This window comes from Saccostrea cucullata, unplaced genomic scaffold (assembly GCF_032062105.1).
Source record: "Saccostrea cucullata isolate Sc308-1 unplaced genomic scaffold, CSIRO_AGI_Scuc_v1 ctg1, whole genome shotgun sequence".
NCBI classification, from domain to species: domain Eukaryota; kingdom Metazoa; phylum Mollusca; class Bivalvia; order Ostreida; family Ostreidae; genus Saccostrea; species Saccostrea cuccullata.
In genome coordinates this window covers 400001-427092 of record NW_026920581.1, presented here as the reverse complement: position 1 = coordinate 427092, position 27092 = coordinate 400001, and the positions used below count along the sequence as shown (strand labels likewise).

Genomic DNA, 27092 nt, shown 5'->3' with positions numbered 1-27092 from the left:
ACCAATGTTTGGTCGAACATCGACCGACGGTCGGCTGATGTCTGCTGCCCACCACTCAACCCCCCGATGACCTCAGATTCAACGAACACTTGAAGATGCTTGACCTCACATCGGCCAATCCTTGAAAGATGTGTTAATGATAGGTTGCCGATGAGGAGCGATGTGGGGCATCGGTGGAGACATCGCTGATTTTTAACTACAACTTAAGTATCAGTCACATTATCCAGCGATGGGGTATACGATGAGAAACCGATGAGTTTTTTGATAAAAATGACGTGGTTGCCGGCCGGTGATCGTAATCGGACGGTGACTGAGGCCATTTGGCGAATCGGTGGGGGTCATCGGTAGAAAATAATAAGTTGTAGTTAAAAATCAACAATGCCTCAACCAATGCCCCACATCGCTCCTCATCGGCAACCCTTCATGAACACATCTTTCAAGGATTGGTCGGTGTATGGCCGAGCATCATCAAGTTTCCGTTGAATCTGAAGTCATCGGGGGGCGGGGGGGTTGAGTGTTTGGCAATAGACATCAGGTGATAATCGGTCGATGTTCAAGCAAACATTGACCCATAGTCGACCGACGTACATGTACGAACGATGTTCGCAATGTATGAACGGTGTAATATACAACGGTAGATTACCCTGGAACATTGATTTATGATTAGGAATGCATCGATAGGCCTTTGTAAGTTCGGCCGGCAAACACGCCATTTTTATCAAAAAACGCACTGGTTGCCCATCGTATACCCCATCGCTGGATAATGTTACTGATACTTTAAGGACTACTAGGCCGATGTGGACCGATGTTGGGGCATCGCTCACACAAAGGATTACCACCGAGTACCACCGCTCTACAGCCACATGCCGGGAAATGTGACTAAGGCATTATTTTCTACCGATGACCACCACCGATTCGCCAAATGGCCTTAGTCACCGTCCGATGACTATAGGTGTCCGGCCGGCATACTCGCCATTTTTATTAAAAAACGCATCGGTTTTTCATCGTATACCCCAACGCTGGATAATGTGACTGATACTTTACATGATGTATGGTTTTTCAGCCGATGATACAAAAGAAAATTAGTCGCCCAACCATCGGGTTAATGCGATTAGTCTGATTATCCCTCAGGTCTGAATCTGTGCAGATCTGATTGCTTAATCTTTATAGAAACCAACCTGTTTGACTTTTTCCCATAAACTTTGTATTGTGTGATCGATTTTGTAAATGCAGATATTAATTGACCGATTTAATAAAAAAAAATTCACTGATTTTAACGAAGAGGTGTTTTTCTTGGAAGACTCTCAGTTTTGTGAAATATTCGAGAAAAATTGAATAAGTTAAAACGAACTTTTGGTCAATAAGATTTTCTTTTCTAATTTTTTTATCGTTCAGATACTGTTTGTTTTGTCCTGTTGGAAATACGAGGGCATGCAATTAATGGGTTATGTGTACCCACCTTGGGCTGAAGCATTAGGTTGGTGCATCACCGCTTCTTCCATCAGCTGCATCCCTATTTATGGAGTTTACAAATTCGTTACTAAACGTGGTACGCTAAAACAGGTAAGTTTTCTCCAACTTTTTGATTTTTTGTTGTTGATATAATTCTGCTTTCACTTGAAATCAAATGGCATTAACCTCTCACCTCATTTGATACTCAAGAGCATGCGCTTAGTACGATAATTTTTTTAAACGAGGCAAGCTATCGACACACAAGCTTCTGAATCAATTACATGTACATTTAAAGTTAGCATTTCTTAAAAAAGAAAATTAAGATTACTGTGCAACAATACATGTATATTCAAGAAGGAGTGTAAATCAGATGTGGATACTTAAAAAATCCAAGGATCTTATGGACAATTTGAAATTACAAGATTTTACCAAAATCAACAACTTAAAATTTATACGACTTTTCAACTTTATACGACTATTCTTCACGATAAATTAAATCAAGTTGTTTTTAAAAATATAATTGACACTTCTATTTCAACAAAAATGGAACACGTAAATATAATCACCTTGTCATTTGTCATTTGCAAAAATAACTTGGTTAAAATATATTGTGATTATCCTCACAAGTACTCTGAAGTTGATATTAAAAACTAAAAAAAAATCTGATTGACAATATCTATGTGATTTTTGGAGACCAGGTTTTCCAACAATCTATTGAAATAGCCATGGTAACCAATTGTCTCCTGTTGTTGACAGACCTATTTTTGTATTCGTAAGAAGCAGAATCTGGCCTAAATCTTATTCGTGAAATGAAGGAAATTACTGTGGCCTTCAACTTGACATTGAGATATATTGACGACGTATTGTCAATTCACGATGGTCATTTTCATTCTTATGTCGATTGAAATGGCTTGAAAAAAAGATACCACAAAGTCGGACACTTCTGTTTCATATTTAAATATTTTATTTGAAAAAGACATTAATGGTAATCTAACAACAAAGCTGCATGATAAATTTGATGACTTTAACTTTTCAATCGTCAACTTCCCGTACTTATGCAGCAATATACCTTCATTACCTGTATACAGGATTTATATCTCTCAGTTGATTTGATCCGCAAGAGCATGCTCTACGTATGAACAATTTTTAAAACGAGGTAAGTATTGACAAACAAGTTGCTGGAGCAAGAAAATCAGCAGTCTCGACGTCGATAATATGACCTTGTCAGCAAATACAATTATCATTAAGTCAAATGCTGACTGACAATTTTCATACTTATTGTTAGATCATTATACACACTCCAAATGTCAACAGATTTTCCCGTTATTTCCCGATCATGAAAGGAGCTCACGGTGGGTGCTACCGGTCAACAGCGGATGTTCACTGCTCCATGGCACCTGATCCCATCTCTGATGTTTGGGAGGTCTGTGTTTGCTCTGCTCCTATTTTGTATTGTTTAATGGACTTTTGAGCTCAATACTGTTCGTATCTTTATCTCCATATTTTTCATGCAATTATGCGATTCATTTTCATGTTTTTCACCATTATATACATACATGTATATTTCACAGACAAAGCCTGAACAAACATTGAACTATGGGTGGTATGAACAGAATCTACTTTTCTGCTCCTACTTTCACATTCTTTGATTTTAGCAAAAGATTTCGGAAAGGGGAAATAATAAACAAAAATAGGCCTAAGTGTAAATTTAGAGATTTTACAAACTTTACAATCAATATTTTTTAATATCTAAAAATAAATAATACAACTCTAATTTTTTTTCTATTTTGTTTCTCATAATTGTTTAGGATAGAATTCAGAACATCAAAATATTCCACCAGGTCCTGCTTTGTTTTTTGTGCACATTGTCATCCCCCTATTTAAAACAATTTTTTTTACATTATTTGGTACATGACAGTATTTTTCGGCAAGTCCCAGACCCCTAGACTTCCTTTCAGAGAGAAAAAAACAAAGTACAAATTATTTCAAAGAAAAATAAATTATAACTACCAATATTAATTTAATTTGGTTTAAAAAAATTAATTTAAAGGTATTTTCCACCTATATGCGAAAAAAGGTAACCTGTTGCCATGGAAACGAGACCGATGGATCAATGCCAATATGTTTTTATAAAATGTGCTTATAATGTAATTATTTCACCAAGTTTCAACAAAATCGATGAAAGTCAATTTTCATCCAATTTTGATGCGTACAAAGATTGAAACCGAGGCCCCGTGTCACAACAGACGTTGAGACGATAAAAATCCCTCACTGCTAAATGGCCAAATGAGCCAAGCCAAAGTATAAATTTCAAGCCAGTCACTGGTATATATGATTGATTGATTGATTGTATACTGTTTAACGTCCCTCTCCAGAATATTTCACTGATATGGAGACGTCACCATTGCCGGTGAAGGGCTGCAAATTTAGGCCTATGCTCGGCACTTACGGCCTTTGAGCAGGGAGGGATCTTTATCGTGCCACACCTGCTGTGACACGGGGCCTCGGTTTATACGATCTCATCCGAAGGACCGCCCCATTTAGTCGCCTTTTACGACAAGCAAGGGGGTACTGAGGACCTATTCTAACCCGGATCCCCACGGGCGTATACATGATGAAGTCTATCAACTGATCCCACCTAAACTGAGGATTAACGGATGTCATTGTGACGTAAAAAAATAACATACCCGTCCAATATCACACTGTCCGGTTGGCCAACCTCTCACTGATTATTCCAAGACCAATGTGGCCACCTGTTACTGTTAGAGGAATTTTAATTTATTGAATAACTGAAATATCTTTTTCCCTTTTTTGTAGAAAATTCTTCGACTCGTTAGGCCATCTGCGATAGCTGATCACCTAGTCGTGGTTGGAAGAACTTGTAACAAAGATACATACACTGTTGCAGTAGACGTAAACAATCTGTCCAACTCAGCCACAGCAGAGAGCGCAATTTCTCTGAAAAGTTCATATAAAGTGAATGGTGACGTTCATAATTTGTAAATAATATAAAATGAAGACAGGAAAAAAAAAATTAGAATATGAATATATTTATAGTGTATAAATAAACACGTTTCCTATCATTGCAAAACACCATAAATCACTTTCAACGTCATGAACGAAGTTGCATTGTATTTACAGTAAATTGTAACGCCGGATAAAATTATATGATAAGAAATTATTCCTTTTTTCATAACTTGTATTGCATTTCGAAACAAAATCAACATTATCATTCTATAAACATAAAAAAATGCACAAAGGTGTTACATTAAACATCTGGTATGCAGATTACTGAATAGAAGTCATTATACACGTTTTAGAAATTCTATTATTTTGCAATTGAAAGAATGGAAGCGTACAAGACGTAACAATCCTCCGCTCTGACAAAAAGTTTTTTTAAAATCTTTTCTAAAAGTTCCAAAAACAGTAATATTTTTCCAAATGTTATTGTCAATACATATTGCTTTTACACATTTGCTTCCTTTATTTAATTTAATAAATTATTGATAAAAAATTTCAATTATGTTTTTAAGATATGTGCTAACTACTACTCATTGAAGTCTCCGTTCTTCAATGGGTGTCCGTGTGATTTAAACAAAAAGTGTGCCGTCTTTAGCAACAAACTTAAACAGATAACTGACTATACCTATCAGGCCGTATTATTCTTCAGCATTTTTTGGCTTTATATTTTTTTCATTAGCTTTTTACTCACATTAGCCCTTCCATGTGCACGACAAATTGACAATCCCCGACTCCGCCTCACTCCATGAAACCAAGGTTAGTCAGGAACTTGCCAACCAAGGAGCTCCGAGTGTGCATCAAACGCTCGGCTTTCTCCGACTATGCTGCCGAGAGAAAGTGAAAAGAATACAAACAATAACCGTGTAATTAAGAATAATATTCTACCATTTTCCTTCATTCCTTTATTTTTTACTTCTTTTTTTCTTATTTTACGATTGAAATGAAGAGTCTTAAGTCGTACGAAAATAAGATCATCAGAAAATTATTTCCTTTTTTCTAGAACAGCATTTCAAGCAATAAGGTGATTAAAAAATTTCACATCATGCAATTTCTATCCATCACAAAAAGAGAGGAAGTTAGTAATCCAAAACTTGTAAAATATTTCATCTCTGTATATCGTCCTCTAAGGATGACGGTAATAAACAAATAACCATATACCAATCTCATCATCTGTGAAGTCCCGTTCTTTACTTACAATATTATGTAAGAGTGCTAACATCTACGCATTGTAAATAAACATCCGGTGAACTCTGACACAAATACCTCATAGATAAACTTTTTTTTTCATGAGACATGAATGATGGCACATTTTTATCTGTTTTGATATGTATCATTTATATTTGTTATTTTTAAGAATATTTTTTAGGAAATAATGTTATTAGTATTGTTTTAAATGCGATGAGATTGTACTTATTTTTTGTCTTGTAAAATGTTTCATAGGGATCATGGAAATAAAGTGATTAAAATAATCAATTATAAACCAGTTTGCTTTTCTTGACAATCAAGGCCTTAATACCAAGCTGCTTTCGAAATCATACCTACAGTGTATAGATAGTCTTTATATGACGTATTTTCTTTCAGAGTTATTTTTCTTGGCCGCCATCTTGATGCTAAACCAGGTAAATTTTCCTCTTTGTCTTACCAAATTTAAGGTGATGTTGCAGAAAAATTTTGAGGAAAATCTTTATATGGAATAAACATGTATTAAATTAAGCTCCAACAATTGTTTCTTTTTCAGAAAAACAATGCCTCCTACCCCGAAATTGTCATTAGTCTAGAATAAGTTTAATTTGGTTGAAAATTTAAAGAATATATGGGCATGTTGACCCCAATATGGCGGCCAATGGGAAATGACACTTGTTAATATGGGACTACTCAAAACTATTTAGAATCATGGGATGCTGTAAGAAGAAAAGGTGGCACCGTTATACTTTATGGATTTTTATATAATGCATTAACAACCCAATCTAAAATAAACAGATTATTACATTTTGCGAGTTCAAATACAATTATTGAAGGCATGAGGGTAAATGGCAAATTTATGGTTCCTCGAGGGAAAAAACTTTCCTGAGATGGCGAATAGTTTCCTACATGCCAAGGGGAATATAAATTCGCAATTTCTCTCAAACTTACATCATTTCATAGCTGTTTTATTATACGGAAACAATCATGAAAGCTGATTCAGCTAGAGACTCAAACAGTTTTTAAAAGAAAATTATAATACACATTCAAATTATAGTAAATGCATATGACTAAAATTTACTTAGATATCTGATACATCAAAACCGATTAGAATAATATTATTTTTAAAATAAATGAAAGGATTATCGTTGTCATTATTTTGCTAAGATATTCAAGTATGATTTTGACATAACATGTCAAAATGTTTTGACGTTGATATTACATTTCTAATAACAATACCTGTCAGACAGATTTGAGATTCTTTGAACGTTCATCTTCTTAGTCGGAAAATAGCACTTAAGGAAATCTCACTGGCATAGCATTTCTAGATTTCAGTAGGGCATTCGATTTAGTCAGCCATGATATCTTAATTGAGAAATTGAGGCACTATAACTTTGACTCACTTACAGTTAAATGGTTTCAGTCATATTTAAATGAAAGAACTCAAAGTGTTACAGTTGGTGCATATTCTTCCGATATCTTACCTATCACAGCAGGGGTGCCCCAGGGATCTATATTAGGCCCACTCCTATTTTTAATCAAACTCAAAAGTTTTATCAAATGTTTATTAAATTAACACTGGGAAAGTGATAACATCATTCGACCCTTTAAATATGAGGCTGGAAACAGGTTTAATTTCCATGTCTGCAGTTTCATTGACTTCATGTTTCATGCATTTTAAAATTGTAAATGAGGAACCAAAACGGACAATTTGGATAATTACGGACCAATTGAACCGAACTGTGATAACAGTTTGAGGTATCGTGAACCGAACCGTGGAAAAATAAACCGTGCGGTATACCGTCAAACGGTTCATCGTTGCACTCTTATTACCATCTTCGCTAGCCAAGGGTTTCTGATAGGCTCCTCTCCTCATAAACCCTTGGCATACGGTGAAGTCAAAAGACGGGATTGTTTTCCGTCACGTGATCTCAAATCTATCAGGTACACACAGATTGCATCATCGCCAGAAATAAAGACACGTGTTAAAAAAAATTAAATCAAAGTTTTTTCAAGAATAATTAAGAAGCAATAATTGAGTTTTGTTTATTCATTATTTATAGAACAAATCTGAAGCTTCAATATAGATTCTTAATCACATATTTAGAAGATATTGGATGACACCATGGCTATTCATAGAACTGAATGTTATCTTACGGATCGTTGTTTTCTAGACTGGTATTGCCTGTCTTTACCGTACGCAGGAAAATATCGGATATCAGACAGGCAGGCCAGTCTATGTTGTTTTCTTGCGTTTTTCATTTCCGAGATTAAAGAGTGAAGATGTATCCCGAACGCAAATATCGTCATTTACAAAAAACAATTGCTGATTGATCGACCTGGGTCTACTGAAATCCAATCAGAACTCTGGAAAAAAATCTCGATTTCTATGAACACCGTAGGCCAAGGGTTTATGAGGAGAGTAGCGTATCAGAAACCCTTGGCTAGCGAAGATGTCTTATTACATAACCAGTCTAAAGGTTGAATATGAGTGCTGATTTTAATGTCAGAGCAATGTTTTTATTCACTATTTATCTCAATTTATCCATTAAAATAAGGTGAGTTTATATTTTGGTATATTTTGGTAATTAATTCTTACAAGAATGTAACTTATGAAGCGCACTGAAGTGGTAAAATTTTCCATTTGGATAAACGTTCTGAGTCATGTTTTGAACGTCAATTATAACATAACGACACGCCCATTTCTTTAGAAACGAGAAAGGATTATTCGTCGTAATGTTTTAGGACACAACACTTTCCGCGACAAGCAACATGAGTTATACTGAAATGAAGATTTTTAAAAAAGAAAGAGCTATATTGAGAGTTCCCGCTTATGTAAAACACGTATTGCAACGAATTTGCACATAATTATGAATTCATCATGTTTATTCGAGTTAGCATAGCACATGTATCATTCGAACACGTGCTTACTGGGTGTTTATGTAGACGGTCAATTTCATTGGATGTTATATTTATGAAAAACCTGTTCTACAAGTATTAGATTGAATATTTGACCGATTTTTCTTTTTTAAAGAAATGGGCGTGTCTAAAGATAACTCAAAACGTTCCATCCAAACAGAAAATTTTACCACTTCAATGCGCTTCATTGTAAACATGTTAAAAAAGCAAAGCACTGTGGGTCCAAAGTTAACTGCGGAAAAATTGTATGGATCAATGTGCAAGTCACAATCTTCTTTTGCCAGGGTGTTATCATAAGAGCTCGCATTATGAGCAGGGATTTGTGCTGCTGTATGAACTCGCTATAAATAGATGTTCTCAAAAAGTCTTAATTAATATCATACTTATTGACAAAAAAAGGACAAATATTGCTCAGTTAAATTGCAAAAGAAATTTGTTTTTAAAAAAAATTGTAATAATAGAAAGTTTGCTTTTTTGAATGATAAGACTGCAGGAATGGTTTGTTTGTTCATTGGCCTATCAAACATTTTTCAGTTATTTTATGGTGCCACCACTTGGAATAGCATTAGCTGCAAATATAGACTTGTACTCAGCACTTATTGCCTTTGAGAAGTATGGGATCCTTTTTGTGCCAACACCTACTGTGACACAGAATCTTGGTTTATACAGTCTCATCAGAGCATTTAGCAATGGGATTGGAACCTGCGACGTAAGGTTCAGATTCTTACTGATACTTTGATTGATAATAATTATTTGAGAATTTCACTCATTCACATATTTAGAGATGTTAATCATGTTAATATATACTGTTGAAAAGCATCAATTTAGACCTTTACTTAGAACTCAGGGTCATTGTCCTAAGTAAACATGTACTGTGAGGTTTTTAAGGTCTCATTCACTTTATATGCCGGGTGCATTGTTAAGGAACATTACTGCGTAAATGTTTTGGTCTTAAATTTGATGCAGTGAATTAAAATCAAGCCCAGCTTCATGATTTTCCAAAGCTAAAGCCCAACCACTAGGCTACCATAACAGACAATAATGTATTTGGGTTTTATTTAATATATAGCTAATAATTAGTCTAATAGCTAATAATTAGTCTCTAATAAAATACAACCAAAAAAGAGAATTTTAGCGTTTAATATGTTGACATTTTATTGAACGCTGACTCTGTATAGCTTATATAAGTATGCCCGAAACATTCCGAATACGAGCGTTCAATATCGAACGCCTCGTTGTAAACAAAAAAAGTTGTCTAGTCAAATCCTCAGAGCTAAATTAACGAAATTAAGTGGATTTACATAAGGTGTGTTTATTTTTCACTCAAAATGACATTATTTACTAAAAATTTAGTGCATATTAGATCCATTAAAACCTAAATAAGCAAATCATATCACTCAATTGAGTCATCAGAATGATGTTATATTGAACGCTTACAGGACAGACGTTAATTTGAATAACGCTATTTAAAAAATCATTTATTTGAGTTTTTCTAGTTGAAATAATTATCATAAATTACTATAGATGTACTTTTTCCCATGGGATCATAATTCCACGGAATCTCAATTTCTGTTTCATCTGTGGGTAGAAAATTATGCAGATTTTTTAGACAGCCACTGTATGCCTTACATTTACAAATTTCCGAGGAAAATTAGTGACCGCGACGCGTACATAGAGTTAATTAATATAACGCACTTGTGATATCGTGCATTTGAACAGCCAAGTCGTGCCAATATTCACCAATATAAGTTCAATAACCCTGTCATATAGGAAAAATGCTTAAGCAAATACTTATAATGAATTGAAGCTTATACTTATAGAAAATTGATTTTCATTCCCTATCTTTTTAAAACATTTGGAAAACTAAATGAAAAAATGATTTACATGTACCCCATTAGCTGCAGAATTGTAGCTTTCCAAAAAATATGTTGATAGACCGGAGAGCTAAGTTGCCACCCTTTGAAAAAACTGTATATTTATTGCACACAAAAAAGTGTGCTGTTTATTGATTTATTCCTCCATGTTTTTAAAACTATAATCTCAAAATATTACTAACCGTGTATTCCTAACATAATCTTTCACAGTTTCCACAACAAGTGTCCCTGAAATCGAGATCATTGAAAATTTTGTTTGTTTATACAGATTATACTGTCATTTTTGTTTGTAAGATAACTCGGCCCAACAAGCTTCGTGTAGATTTCAACTACAAAAGTACTTGATAGAATTGTACGGAAAATTTTGAAATCTAATTTTCTTGCAATTGAGGTAAGAATTTGGGAGAATTAATTCATACACCATGTACACAAGCGCAACTTTATGTGCGCAATAAATATACAGTTTTTTCAATGGGTGGCACTGTAGCTCTCCGGTCTGTCAAATAATATTTCGGAGAACTACAGATCTGCACCTGGTACCCCATGTACTTTTACAAAAATCATGCATGGCTAGTCGATTATGAAAATTATTGTGTCCTGATAAGGCGATTTGTAAAGTGTAACAGTGTGTTAGGAACAATGTGCCAACACAGTGTTCTCAACACTGTCAGGCTAAGGCAACTTAAAACAACATGCAGCTGTGCTGACACAAAACATGCTTCCATGGTAACAAAACTTTACACAGTCTATTATGTGTAAGCTTGACGGTGTGGTGTAAACAGCCTGCTGAAACATTTTTGAAACCGTGTCGTCATAAACACACTAGCCGATTGTCATAAGCATTGTGCATTTTTACTTCATGCTAGCGTGCAAGTGTATTAAACCAGCTAGCATATGCATGTTGTCATAAACTTTGTATAGCATGGTGATAGAAAGGAGCTAGAGCCGCATTTTTACTTTGCGTTAGCTCAACGTTCCTTATGAGATAGTGTTTTGTGACTTTTGTTACTTCATTAGCACACTGTGCCTAATGTAACACCTTTACAAATAGATTTATCTTGACACATAAAAATCATAACCAAATACCATCTTTCTGACTGATTAATCATTTAACAACTGTTAACCATTACCATTCCTAATAATTTATATGAACATTGAACAAGTAATGTACATTTCCTTTGTTTGAAATCATGAAAATCTAATGTGTTATTTTAAAACATCCTCAAATGACTGCTTGTAAACCTATATTCTTAAATTATTATAGAGTAGTTTTACAAATAATACACATGCAGAAAATGTGATAGTATCTTTGAACTCAGTTTGATGGTTTATCTTATCTTATAAGTTGCACTTTTAAAAAAAATCAATGAAAAATTTCAATTTCTTTTTGATAGGTGTGACTGTGACTGTCATCTGAGTACTGAAATTTGCTGCCAACCATGATCATGATTTGCCAGAAGAGCATCTGTTGGGAGATGAGATGACAAAGTATAAACAGCGTAATGAAATTGAAGCTGTCATGTGAAACAGTCAGTTTAAGAAGATGACTTTAAATATAGCATATTCGAATTTTGATTTGAGAAAAAGACATAAATCCACAATTTGACAAATATGAACATATCAACTGCTTTCAGTTTTTCAAGAGAAATAGATTTTGTTACAGAATCTAGTATGTTTAGTTTGGAATAAATGTTATTTTTAAATGTGTCAGATCTTGCATGTTTACATCTGTATTAAGGTCTTCTGTTTCTAAGGGAAGGCATACCAATGCTAATGTTTAAGATGATAAAGCTCTGTCTTCAGCAGCAATATTTAAGATAAAATATGTGTATTTTTACAGTATTATTGAAGGAAAGTTACTATCTTTGCATAAACAACTACACCATTAACATATGTGCATTTTTCAGCACAAAGGACATGTACATGTTGTTTCAAACATAAGATCAAAGAGATGTCCAATCATATTTCAAAGTCAACAAAGCACTAAATCTGTATACAGTTTAACTCATATGAGCTAATGCTGTAGTAATTTTTAAAAAAAAAATAAAAGTCACCCATTATCATCTTTGAATTAAATTCATCAGAATTTCATGTTCTTCTCAGAACCACAGGACAATTTAAGTTAAACTTGGCACAGAGCATTCTTTAGTGTAGGGGAATAAAATTTGTTCATATGAAGGGCAGTGCTTTTAGAAAGAAATCTCTTTGTTGAATGTCCTGTTCAGAGAACTTAACTACACTCTTATTGAGATACCACCATTTGCCAGTGGAGGTCTGCAAATTAGAGACATGCACAACACATTCCTTTGTATTTCTTGTAAAAGTATTGGTCTTTTTTCTGACCTGACAAAAAATGGAGATAGTTCTTCAGTAGCACATTGGGATTACTTACTATTATAATACTATCTAATTATACTGTGTAAATGTTTTTAAATGAATTTTTAAACACTGATATATTCGTAGCATAAAACACTTCACTAATATGATTGCATCATAGGTAATACTAGTATATGCCTACAAATCAAAGTCAAAATATGAGGTTGTATAAATTTTGTAGGTACAGTTTCAATGGTGTTGGAGTGATTACTATTGGATTATTTATCCTTGTGCTCACTCCAGAATCAGACTTTAAGAAAGGATTTTTGCTGTTTGAGTCAAAGAAATAAAGAATGGTAGCAAAGTTGACATTTGAACATTTCACTTTCTGCTTATTGCTAAGAAGGAAGACCCACTCGTTGTTTTGCAACGAGCTTTGCTCTAGTTATTATTAATATTATTATTTAAGAGTTAATGTTTGTCATTGATTTACCCGACTTAAAGAAAATTCTGCAAGTATCTCAATAAAATAAAACAAACAATATATATATCAAAATATAACTTTTTTTAATTTTTAGGGTAAATGGCCAACAACCGACTGTGCCCTTTGAAAGCACCGAGGTAATTTTCCCTTGGAATGATTTTAATGGTGAAATATCCCCCTGAAGAGAGATGCTTTTCCGAGGAATTTATGTCACGCAATTCACTGACTTGTCTTAACAGAGTTTAATTAAGAAGAACATTTATAATTTACTCTTCTAAATCTCATCTATGATACAAATATTGATTTCTTTTTTCTATTGCCAATATTTTCACTAATACATGTAACTTACAATAGTTTACCTAATACATCTACATATATACTTTGTACCTTTTAAACTGTGATGATTAATTGACACTGCCACTTTTTCTATATTATAGAAGGATACCTTATCCAAATTCCTCCTAATACACAGAATAAAATTCAATGACACTTTGAAAGATTCTTTATTACATAATGCCATTATGCACTTCCTATTTTACTTTCTGATCTGACACATTTTTTCGCGTCTCCCAAAGCAAAACTACTTGGCCTTTGCCATTGTAATCATATGGGAGGCGGGGGTATCATTTAGTGAGCTCTGTGCGCACCGTGCCTCTAGGTCGCTAGGTTAAAATTCAATTTTTAATCTTATATTACAAAAATCTGAATGAAAAGAACTCTAAATTTTTCATAGCTTCAGTTAAAGAGAGAGAGAGAGAGAGCGTGAACAAGATATGCTGCTTTAGCCGCATAGTCAATTATTTAGCTTTTTTACTTTCTTAAGTCAGATTTTTTTTTTGGTAAATCGTATAAAACTCTTTTCTCTCTTCATGTCTTTCTGTTCTTTCTTTCTTTGGTAAGTATTTTGTGTTTTTTTAATTTAATGTTTTTAATTTTTTTTTTTCAATACGATAAAAGAACTTAAAAAATAGAAACAGTAATCCGCACTACCCGAAATGCCTATTTCGCTTTATTAACATCTTTTACCAAAGTTCTTAATTTTTGTTTAAGTATAAGTCACATTATCCAGCGAAGGGGTATACGATGAGAGACCGATGCGTTTTTTGATGAAAATGGCGTGGTTGCCGGCCGGACGCCACTAGTGATCGGACGGTGTCTGAGGCAATTTTGTGAATCGTTAGGGTCATCGGTAGGAAATAATTCGTAGTTAAAATTCAGCGATGTCTCTAACGATGCCTCACATCGCTCCTCATCGGCAACCCATCTTTAACAATTCTTTCAAGGAACGGTCGATGTATGGCCGAGCATCGTCCAATATCCGTTGAATCTGAGGTCATTGGTAGGTTGAGTGGTGGGCAGCAGACAACGGCCGATCATCGGTCGATGTTCTATCAAACATTAGACCGTAGTCGACCGATGTACGAACGATGGTCACAAATGTATTAGCGATGTAATATACATCGGCCAATTATCCTTGAACATCGTTTTATGATTAGCAATGCATAGCTGGGCCCTTGTAAGTCCGGCCGGCAACCACGCCATTTTTATTAAAAATCGCATTGGTTGCCCATCGTATAGCCATCACTGGATAATGTGACTTATACTTTAAGGACTACTAGTCCGATTTGGACCGATGTTTAGGCATCGCTCACACCACGGATTACCACCGATTACAACCGGTCTACTGCCACCGGCCGGGAAATGTGACCTAGGCATTAGGCTGAGGGTTGTCTACATGTATATGTCTATCATGACCCAAATACCAAAGCACAGATGCTACATAAGCACAACAACCGACTGTGCGCATCCCTGCTTTACATTTATTTAACAATACCACGAGGTTATTGGATCTTCATTGTTAATCAGGGAATATTGAATCCAGAGGAAATATTTCATTGACGAAATATGTCTTGATTGTATACGAAGAATGTCATCGGCTTCATGGCGAACGTCAATGTCGTAGTCGCCCTCTTCGTCTAAATGCTCTTGGGTGTAACTGGCAGCCTGTCTCAACTGATGAACTCCAAAAGTAAGCGCTCTAAGTGCAGACTGGTTGAGAATGGGGAAATCAGGAGCAGCATCTGAATCTCGCAGGGGTCGCCACCTACCCTTGCTGGAGAGTGAACCATCTTCAACACTTTCAAATAAGACATTTTGCTTTTCCTGACTCTTCCTTACCATGTCATTGGCGAGTTTTCGATCCTCTGCAGAACTGGTACAAAGTGGGGGACGAAACGCGTTAATAGCAGCAGATAATGTACTATTGACTTTGCCGATGATTTGAATAAAAGGCAATAAAAAATTTCCACTTTTTCATTCGTTCATGATAAGCTTCCACAACCCACATGACCTTAGTCACTAGCCTCGATTCATTTGCTTCCCCTATCGAATGTTGGTTTCTACCTTTTTCGAGGAAAGCAGGCACCTTGCATTCATATCCCAATTGCTTAACGACGTCCAAGACATCTCTGAAACCCCTATCAACTACACAGACATTCCCAGCCTGTAATAATTCAGTTGGCTCTTTATCAGTATCAATGTTATGACGTGTGAGCGCAGCGTCATTGTGCTTTCCATCACTTTGGTATGGACCAAGTGTCTCTAAAATTAACCACCAGGCAATACAATGGACATGGATTTTAACAAAGGGCGATGTTTGTGAACAGAATAAGTTTTTCTTGAGAAGTCATACTGAGAATTTTTTTGCATATGATAATAAATACCGTCCCATGCAGTGACCAATGTCTCATCACCATAAAAACCCAAAACAACAATACTGCCAAGAGTTTAGAACGCACAGAAGTGTTACGACATGTTACAAAAGCTATCATACAGTTTATCTGCTCACAACTCCAGCCCGTCCATACCTTGCACTCTTCATCAGTGAGAAGTTCTGCCGATAAATGAGACTTACCTGCATTTATTATTTCAATTAACAATTTTATTATTTCCTCCTCATTACTTTGCCCTATAGCAAGTGTCTGTTTGTTTGTAAATAAAACAACACCGTTTTTAAGTTTTGAATTCACAATATGCTCTTTGCACAATCGTACACCTTTGGGTGCATATGTCTTGTACATAAGAAGGAAATCTATCTGTAATGATCTTGTAATTGTTTGACAACCCTTTTGAACAGGACGGCGGCAAACAACACAACGTGTGTGCTGATTTCCAAGGGAGGTAAACCCCTCTAATACGGTGACTTTATTTAAAGAAAAGCTTCCAGCGTCCTCAGAAGTATGTCTGTTCTGGTCTGCCATAACTTGGCTGTTTCGATTTGTCTTCTTGTACTCGATATGCATTTCATGCATACAACACTAGTTTTGGTGCAGCTTATACCCCTAAACCCCAAGTTCATTTTTCAACCACAAAAAACCCTTCCCATTTACATATCTGCGTCCTTTGTACGCCTTTTGCGTCTTTTTAGTATTGTTATTACAAAGTACACACTTGTCAGCCATTATGAAATGTTTTCTTTGTAAAAGTTCTCACATCTTTTATACTTTTATTCTGCTTGAGTGTGACTTATGGTGGCCGAGAACTTCTAAAAAAAAACCAGTCTGGCGCATTTTTTATGTTATCAAATATTGTTCCAAAAATTGAATATTATCTATTTTTATTCAATAAAACACAATAATTTGACAAATAAAATGGATATTTAATAAATACAGTAAGCATTTTGAAGTATTTTATGTTTTAAAGCCTGATTTAATGAAGCAGATTTTTCTACCCCCCTAATCGAAGGAGTGGAAATTAAAAGCAATTTATTATATGTAGGTGGGAATCAGGAGTAAGCGTACGTGGTTCTTTTGTGGCAAAAATGAAAATTAAAATTTAGACCGAATTTCCTCTGCATCACAATACCGGTATATTTGTATTGATTTTGTTCTTGAATATTTTCTTCAAACCATAAAATATTAAATTGAAAAATTAGTATTGAGTTAGAACTTGGTTGTTTTCTCCATTTACTCCGTTTAGTACAATTTTTTATTTAACATTTTGTACTTTATAAAATTTTGTTAATGTCTTCTAAAACTAAAGTAACGTCATCCTTAAAAGAGACACTTGATTTTGACTTATTATGCAACTTTAAACAAAATTTGGAGCGAATTCAGTTTACAGTAATAATTTGTACCGAAGTATTTATCGAGCGCGAAACTTGTGTTACATTAAAAGTTTAAATCTAAACTTTAAACTTATTTATAACTATCTATAGATAAGTTTATACTTTAGATCTAAACTTTTCATGTAACACTTGTCTGAAACGTATCCCTATGACATTAAACGTACACCAGCAGGTTTTGTCTTTTTCATGCGTCGGCATACGTTGACGATACACGCTGTGAAGTGAAATTCAGCTTAAGATAAATTCTTATCACATACAGGTCCGACCATGCCTAAGGTTATGGAGTTCTTCTCATTTTTCTTTCTTGTTTTCATCGGAGTATGTCAAGGTAATATATCGAAAAATATTGTAAGAATTTTACAGTACTGAAAAGATCACTATTACAGTATTAAAAAATAAACAAAAAATATTAAAGGTATACATTTCAAACGCAATTCAATAGGTCTACATGGAGGTCAAATTTGTCTGTCCTGCGATGGTGTTGTGAGACCACGTGACTGCTCAACAGTAGTTGTCTGCGGGAGGCACGAGGTCAGTCCAAATCATTTCTTCAGTAATAGAATTTTGCGAGAAGCTCTGACTTTTAAAGTTGACGATTTACTTGGCTATATATATCGACACGCAAAAGAAAGGCAACACCATACTTTAAGGTAAAATAATCATATTTATTATATGATTAAATAATTCCCATCTCTCTGATTAACGTTAGTTACGTTAGGATGACACTGCAAGTGCGCTTGCGTTAATCGGAATTCTGGGAAAAAGATTTGCACAATTTTCCGCAACCAGATGGCGTGCTTCTTCACGCACATTTACGACCTCGATCTATTTATAGACTGCATTGTTCTTCGTCGTTCTCGACGAAAATTAATGACACAGACTGTTCATCTTCTGGGATATTTTCAGTTTTTAAATGATACTATGAAAATATTTCATTGCTTCTAATAGAAGATAAGTACATTTATTCCCTCAATCGCCATTGCAAGCCGAAGATTTAAATTGTGTATTGAATAATTCCTCTGGATGCCTGCTGCATGTATACGTACTGCATGTACAAACATATTTTGAATTTCCATTTTAAATTGTTTTCCCTGGCGTTCATTACTTTTTGGAAGCAATTCTTTTCTTTCCTAATAACACTAAAATGGATGCTCAAACTTAGAAATGGAATTAAATATGCATGCACTATGCCCCCTCACCCCCCCCCCCCCCCCCTCCACATCATGCATTGCCTCGAAATGCACAAATGAAAACTGTTATTTAATAATTTTTAAAAACAATCTAACACAAAGTCTACTTTCCTTTTATTCATCAAAATCTATATCATTTTTATAGAATTTAACGTGATCTTAGTTACCACGGTAGCTTTTGTTTATTTACCGGTATAAGATGAACTTTCTCTGATGTCTGCGCCGAAGAGAATCTATTGGAGATCATTGTAATGATCACGATGCAGAATTAAAAAAATATTCTATGCTTTATCATTTATTATATACAGCATTATGTTACAAATAAGAAAACGATTACAAGAATTTAACTTTTCTTACAATGGCATTTATTATATTTAAGAAACACAACATGATGGATAGATCAAATCATAAACCATTACAAAACAAGAAAGAAACTTTCTGTATTCCAGTGGCTGACTCTCAGCTTTTTTAAAAAAGCTAACCTTGTTCTTGATATACAGACAGGTAACCAGTAGTGTAAAGAGCTCTCTACTAAAAACTCACGCTGACGTAGAAATTTAAATATGTCGGGGAAACCAAAACAGATCACAGAGTGCAGAGACACCGGTCGTTATCACGGTTATATCCTTACCCTTTACAATTATAATTTTTGGAAATTTCTAGGCCTACATGTACATAACAGTACGACATTAACTCTGGACACGACGTAGTCCAGACTTTTTACTACCATTTCTCATTGTGATATCCAAAAATTTTTTATATCACTTGGTGGGATTTCTTAGCAGTATCCCAGGGTCTTATGTTGAGCTCACAAACATCTCAGCTTCTAACGATATGGAGTCCTAAAACTCAGAATCCCATGGGAGAATGGTGGGATTTTCAATCCCACCTTCTATCCCACCATTCTCAACCGTTCACGGTAGCCTAGTGGTAGAGCATTCGCTTCGTGATAGGGGAGGCCCGGGTTCGATTCTCGTTCGCGGCGCCGCGTCAAACCTTAAAAATAGGTAGTGACTGTTCCTTCGCCAAGCGCTCGGCATCAGAAGTGAAAGTCACCGGTCTTTCGGATATGACCTTAAAAACGTAGGTCCCGTGTCACGGAAGGCGCTGGCACGATAAAGAACCCTCACTGCTCAATGGCCCTGAGTGCCGAGTATAGGTCTAAATTTGAAGCCCTTCACCGGCATACGGTGACGTCTCCATATGAGTGAAAAATTCTCGAGAGGGACGTTAAACAATATACAATACAATGAAGCGCATTGAAGTGGTAAAATTTTCCGTTCGAATGGAACGTTTTGAGCTATCTTTAGAATGTTTATTGTCATCATATGACACGCCCATTTCTTTAGAAATGGATAAAATGGTCAAGTTGTTTCTTCAAATACCTGTAGAACATGTTTTCCATAAATATAATAGCCAATCAAATTGAGGATCTAAATAAAGACCGAGTAAACACGTGTTCGACCGAAACATGTGTTGTGGTAACTTCAATAGACATGTTAAGTTCAAAAATATGTACATATTTGTTGCAATTTGTGTTTTACAGAAGCGGGGAGTCTCTAACTCCCTCTTCTAATTTTTTTTTAAAGCTCCAATTCAGTGTAAATCATGATGCTTGTCGCGAAAATGGGATATTTCTTTCTCGTTTCTAAAAATATGGGCGTGTCATTGTGTTATAATTGACGTTCAAAATATGACTCAGAACTTTTCATCCAAACGGAAAATTTTACCACTTCAATGCGCTTCATTGTAAATCAATCAATCCCACCATTCTCCAATGGGAGAAAAAATGTCAGATGGGATATTTTCTCCCATTGGGATCTCCCACAAATTTGTTTAAATGGGATAAATACCATGGATATTGACAATCAAACAATCTCCCATGCATGGTGAAATATGAAAATATGATATATCCCATACAGTAGGACAATGACAAAGTCATCATAATAGGAAATATACCAACTATAACAATGTATTGGAGAAAATGATTCATTGTCAATATCTGTGGGATTTATCCCATTTGAACAAATTTGTGAGAGAAAAAATCCCATAGGAGAAAATATCCCATCTGACATTTTTTTCTCCCATGGGAGAAACGTAGGAAAGTTGGATTGAAAATCCCACCATTCCTCCATGGGATTCTGAGTTTTAGGACTTCATATCTTTAGAAGTGAAAATGTTTGTGAGTTCAACATGAGACCCTGGAATACTGCTAAGAAATCCCACCAAGTGATATAAAAATATTTTGGATATCATAATTAGAAATGATAGTAAAAAGTCTGGACTATGTCATGTCCAGAGTTAAATGTCGTACTGTTACATATATTCGGTTTTAATGCTTAATACTTTTAAAAAGTTCTCTACTTTTGTTTTTTATGCAATGAATCTATATTAACATTTCAACAGGGACCTATGTATTGTATATTTTATGTTCTTATTCGTTTCCACTCAATTAAACGAACATATTTATAAAATAAATAACAACACGCATGTGATAGATACAGAGGCGCTCTCGTAAGTGAAGTTTTAATACTATACACAAAATGTACACAATCTAATTTAAAAAATCAGACTTCTTAGATCCGCAGAATGTATATTTTAATAAGATTTAAAATGTACATTTCCAACTTTCCTTCTTGCCAACTCAAACAAAAACATAATATACTATCATTCCAATATCAGCGTGTCACTTTGCTTGATCGACCGTGATAAAAATTTTACAAGTTGATTACCATATCATTCATCGATCGGATGTTTGAATTGAATGAAATCAATATTATTTAGCATATAAAAAACAGAATCCAACAATACCCCGATGACACTGACCAATCGTATTGAATGATTGTTTTCCAGCGGGGCATTTGTAGTCACCGGCAACACGCAATCCCGAGATGATGCAATTGCGGCAATACGTGGTCAGTCCAAGCCCGTTTACTGTCCCCCAAAAAGCATATTTGTTGTGATTTGAACAAACGGAGTTAATTTTGATACGTATGAGAATATCTAAAAGCTTGATATAAGTAAGGTTGTACTTTGAAACTATTATAATATATATATATCATTTTATATAAAGCGATCAATTCCATCATTATAAGGATAAAAACTTGCTTTGCTTGTCCACATGTGATTATTGTTTACTGCATTCTCGTGAACAATCATTCGAAAAAGCACGTAAGTCATATATTGTTATTGCTTTCATTGAAATGATTTGGTAATTAACATATGAAACTTGACCACGATCGATTAAGCAAAGTGACACGCTGTTATTGGAATGATAGTAATTAATAACAAGAGGCCCAGGGGTCACAACGCTCACCTGAGCCCATTGGCTAGGAAAAAGCACATATCAGACCAGAACTAAAAGCATGATATAAGTAAGGTTGTACTTTGAAACTATTATAATATAATTTTATATAGCGATCAATTCCATCATTATAAGGATAAAAACTTGCTTTGCCTGTAAAAGTGATTATTGTTTACTGCATTCTCGAAGAAAGATTTTTCCTATATATTCCTATGTAAACATATGATTGGTCTACACTATTGTAAGTGGTATTGCTGGTTTCTGTATTTCATATGCAAAGTAGATTTTGCTTTCATTGAAATCCCTATGTAAAACTTGGGTCCATTCGCCCCACCCTAGCCCCGAGTATTATTTGGTAATCAACATATGAAACTTGACCACGATCCTGGCCCAGTGGTAAGCAAAGTTTTTAAAGATTTTTCCTATATATTCGCTGTTAAAACTTGGAATGATAGTAATTAATAAAAACAAAGATGATACTTGTTTGGCCCAGTGGGCGGAAGAAACATATATTCCTATGTAAAACTGCATTTTGGCCCCACACTAGCCCTGGGGGTCAGAAAAAGCCTTTAAATGGCATTCAACTTTTTTTAAAGATTTTTCATATATTCGTAAAACTAAAGCGATTTGAACAAACTTGTAAACATGTGTTCAAGTTGATTTTTAAAGATTTTTCATATATTTCTATGTAAAACTTTGGTAGGCCATTTTGGCCCCACCCTAGCTTCATGATTTGAACAAACTTGAATCTACACTACCTGAGGATGATTCCACATGAGTTTCATCTTTCCTGGCCCAGTGGTTCTTCAGGAGAAGATTTTTAAAGATTTTTCCTATATATTCCTATGTAAAGCTTGGGTCAGCCATTTTGGCCCCACACTAGCCCCGGGGGTCATGATTTGAACTAACTTGAATCTACACTACCTGATATTCCACATGAGTTTCATCTTTCCTGGCCCAGTGGTTCTTCAAAAAGATTTTTAAAGATTTTTCCTATATATTTATGTAAAGCTTGAAAATTTTGGCCCCACACATTTTAAACCTTGAATCTACACTACCTGAGGAATGATTCCACATGAGTTTCATCTTTCCTGGCCCAGTGGTTCTTGGAAGAAGATTTTTAAAGATTTTTCCTATATATTCCTATGTAAAACTTTGGCCATTTTGGCCCCACCCTAGCCCCGGGGGTCATGATTTGAACTAACTTGAATCTACACTACCTGAGGATGAACATGAGTTTCATCTTTCCTGGCCCAGTGGTTCTTGAGAAGAAGATTTTTTTAAATGCCATTAATTTTTCTCTATATATCTCCCCTATAAAAGGGCTGGTGTTAACATTTGAATCCCCTTTACTTAAAGATATTTTTTTTAAAAATTGGCCCAGCGGTTCTTGAGACAAAATGTGAAAAGTTTACACCGACCCTCACCAGACAGACGGGATGGACGCATGTGATCAGAAAAGCTCACAGCCTTCTCATTTCATAGATGATACTTGTTTGGGTGGGCGGGGAAACATCTGACTGCACAGAGAAAAAGCCTTTAAATGGCATTCAACTTTTACATACGCTAAAGCGTGCGTGCTTTAACAGAATACCTGTATAACAGGTATTCCATAAATACTTTAACCAATCAGACAGCTTTAACAGAATACCTGTATAACAGGTATTCCATAAATACTTTAACCAATCAGACCGACACTCTTCATATACACTACATAAACATGTGTTCAATTGATACATGTGATGTGTTGTAATAACTTCAATAAATACATTCACTCACACCTTTCGCTTCGCATGAAGGTACTAGTATTTCAATTACCTTGCGAAGCTCTTATCACATTACATACCCTACATTACTAAAATTAAAGAAAACTGCAACATTTATTAATTGAAAATGACACATTTTAAACCGGCATTAATCGGTTTAGGATGACTCACTGACTCAGTAGATACTATTATCGTTTTACTAACAGCGTGAGAGTTTGCTTGATAGGGCGTGCCAAAATTTTGTATGCTGATTGTCATTTTTACTCATCGATTGGATGTTTGATTTCAATGGAAGCAATAATAATTTGCATATGAAACACAGAACACAGCAATACCACTGACAATACTGACCAATCGCGTTGAATAAACAACAATTACATGTGAACGGACAAAGCAAGTTTTACTTCCTATAATGATGATATTGATAGAGCTAGTACAACAGAAGCAGAGTATTACCAATTCCATTCTTTAAATTTTCTTATACTTATTCAAAAACCCACCCGGTCAAATCACAACAGGGGGGGGCCAGCCGGGGGGCCTGCGCCCCCCCCCTTTTGTTCCCAACATTATCTTTACTATAGAAAATGTTCATTGAAAGGATGGTTGGCCCCCCACTTTATACCACAACATATCAAGGAATTGTCTTTGGAGCTGAAAGTAATTGGCTTTGAAAAAGATGGCCACTACCCCCCCCCCCCCCCCCCGAAATTTTTTTTTGGTGTTCTGGAACCGTAATTTTTTCTTTTTTTTTTTTTTGCTTGTCAACTTTTTCAGGTAAGTAAAAAAAATTTTTTTTCTGGTTGGCCCCCCCCCCCACTTTCAAAAACGATGCTACGTGCCTGCACAACAAATATAATGCATGCTTATAAACGAAACGGGCTTTGACTGACCACGTGTTGCTGGTGACTACAAATACCGTACTGGTAAACAACCCTTCAATGTGATTGGCCAGTATTATCAGGGGATTGTTGTAATCCGAGTTTCATATGCAAATTAGTATTGATTTCATTGATCAAATCGATGAGTAAAACGATAACCAGCACACAAAGTTTTAGCACGTCCAATCAAGCAAACTGTCACGCTGTTTGTAAAATGATTATAGTAGTCGCAGCTTATCAGTTTATTGTGGTTTGAATTGAGCGTAGCGGAGTCAGCCGAGGATTGCCGATTGGATTAAGATGGCGGTAGTAACCTGTCGTTTCGTACGAATGAGAAGGAAATTGTTATTCTACTGAATAATTCCTTCACTCAGATCTCGATACTGATTAACCTAATGTATCGTAGAAATTAAGCTGCAATTGTTGTTTCGGGCAGTCTTGCACGTTTTAATTGAATGGCTGGGAGGGAGGGGGGGGGTTTACAGTCATATGTTACTTTCCAAAATTAAAAGATAATCATTTAACATTTTTATCAAATCTCTGATGTTTTGAAAAGTGAGTTTAGCAATACTATATTCATTTTTGAAAATCATTAATTAGAAAAATTCAAACATTTGTAGGTTACTGCTTGTTGCGTTTCTTTTGCGTGTCAGTATAAAACTGTGTCATGTACGGAGGTATAGAATTGATAATAGATATGAAAAGCTTTTTTGTGGTTAGGGCAGTAACATGTGAAGGTCGGGAGTTGAGGGTTGGGTGGTTGTCTTTTTCTTCAAGGGCAACTTAAATGTGCTTTGAAATAGCCCGTCAATTTCGTTTAATTACGTGCTGAGCTCAATATTTATATCGTAATAGAGCTTCCGTACATTGTCCTTGTTGTAAACTGAAAAAGTCAGCGCTCCTCGCAAAAGTCCATTATGAGTATCCCTTCTTCAAACTGAAATTCTTTCATGCTTATTGAATTTCATCAATCGGAATCGACTTCTCAGATAACAGGTTTTACCCAGGAAATAAAGGAAGCTAGCAAACTAATAACAAGAGGCCCATGGGCCACATCGCTCACCTGAGTAATTTGGGTGATGCAGATAGGCTATACCTATCATGCCCAACAACCCCCTTCCCTTTTTAGGTCACCTGAGTAAACTCAGGTGACCTATTGCTATCCGTTTTCGTCATGCCCGTCGTGTGTCAACCCTTTTGAACATTTTTAACTTCTTCTCTTTTTTCAACCAAATTTGGTAAAGCATCTATAGTTAAAGGGGAACAAAAATTGTGAATTTCATGGTCCCTGCCCCCCTGGGGCCTGAGGGGTGGGGCCAAAACCACTAAAATTAATGCAATCTTTAAAAATCTTCTTCCTTACTCCTGGACATCAAACAGTCAAACTGTTGACATGATTGTAATCAGCATTGAGTCCTCTACCAAAATTGTGAAATTCATGGCCCCTGGGTCAGGAGTTCTGGTGTTAGGGCGGGGCTATATAGATCATATAGTAAAAGTGCACTATTTCTTTGAAAATCTTCTTCTCTGATCCTGGGTATTAAATAAAGCAACTAAGAACATAGTTATGATGACCAAGAGTGCCTCTTCAATAATTTTGAATTTTATGGACTCTGGGTCATTTGGTGTAAGGGCGGGGCTATATATCATATAGTAAAAGTGCATTATTTCTTTTAAAATCGTCTTCTCTTCTCCTGGGTATTAAATAAACTAACTAAGAACATAGTTATGATGACCAAGAGTGCATCCTCCAAATTGTGAATTTTATGGCCCCAGGGTCAGGGGTTCTAGGGCGGGGCTCTATTGATTATATAGTGAAAATGCATGAATTCTTTAAAAATCTTCTTCTTTGCTCCTGGGTATTAAGCAGACTTAAGTATACAGTTATGATGAACAAGAGTGTCTCTTCCAAAATTGTGAATTTTGTGGCCCCTGGGTTGGGGGTTGTGATGTAAGGGCTAGGCTTTATTGACTATATAGTGAAAATACATTGTTTCTCAAAAATCATCTTCTCTGCTCCTTATATATATGTACATAGTTATGATGAGGAAGGATGTAAAACTGTGAATTTCATAGCCCCTGGGTCAGGGGTTCTGGTGTTAGGGTGGAGCTCTAATGATTATATATAGTGAAAATGCATGAATTCTTTGAAAATCTATTCCACTGCTCTAGGTATTAGGCGAATGATCTTAGTTTATATATTTATGATGAAGAAAGGTGCATCTAGCAAAATGATAAATTTCATGATCTCTGGGTCAGGGATATCGGAAGGAGGGGGGGGGGTGTACATCTTTGAAATCTGCTCTGTGGTATTAATGAACCGTTTATGTTGAAATAAAATTTATGATAAAATTTCCAAAATTTTGAAATGTGTGGCCCCAGGGTCAGTGGTTCCAGGGGTGGGGTGCAACACTAGCTGGTTATAAAGTGAAAATGCATTTACTCTTTCTTACTCAGATTTTGGGTATTAAGATTTAAGCATTCTATATATTACACTTTCTATAATTCTATAAAGTGTATAATTATGATAAGCAATTCTTTCAAAATCTTGAATTTCATGGAATCTGGTTTAAAACACAA

The 27092-nt window shown here is 35.3% G+C and overlaps 2 protein-coding genes across 2 annotated transcripts in view; both read left to right on the top strand.

The window, feature by feature from the left end:
* Positions 1-27092, top strand: part of LOC134252059 (sodium-dependent serotonin transporter-like) — a 234793-nt gene that overhangs the window by 120829 nt on the left and 86872 nt on the right. The gene's annotated exons all lie outside the window — the stretch shown is intronic.
* LOC134251553 (uncharacterized) overlaps positions 1-27092 on the top strand; it is a 117029-nt gene that overhangs the window by 43159 nt on the left and 46778 nt on the right. The window contains exons 14-17 of the mRNA XM_062733957.1: positions 1396-1563; positions 4270-4453; positions 17634-17702; positions 17817-17905. Coding sequence (XP_062589941.1) covers positions 1396-1563; positions 4270-4453; positions 17634-17702; positions 17817-17905 — 510 coding nt within the window. The remainder of the gene's footprint in view (positions 1-1395; positions 1564-4269; positions 4454-17633; positions 17703-17816; positions 17906-27092) is intronic.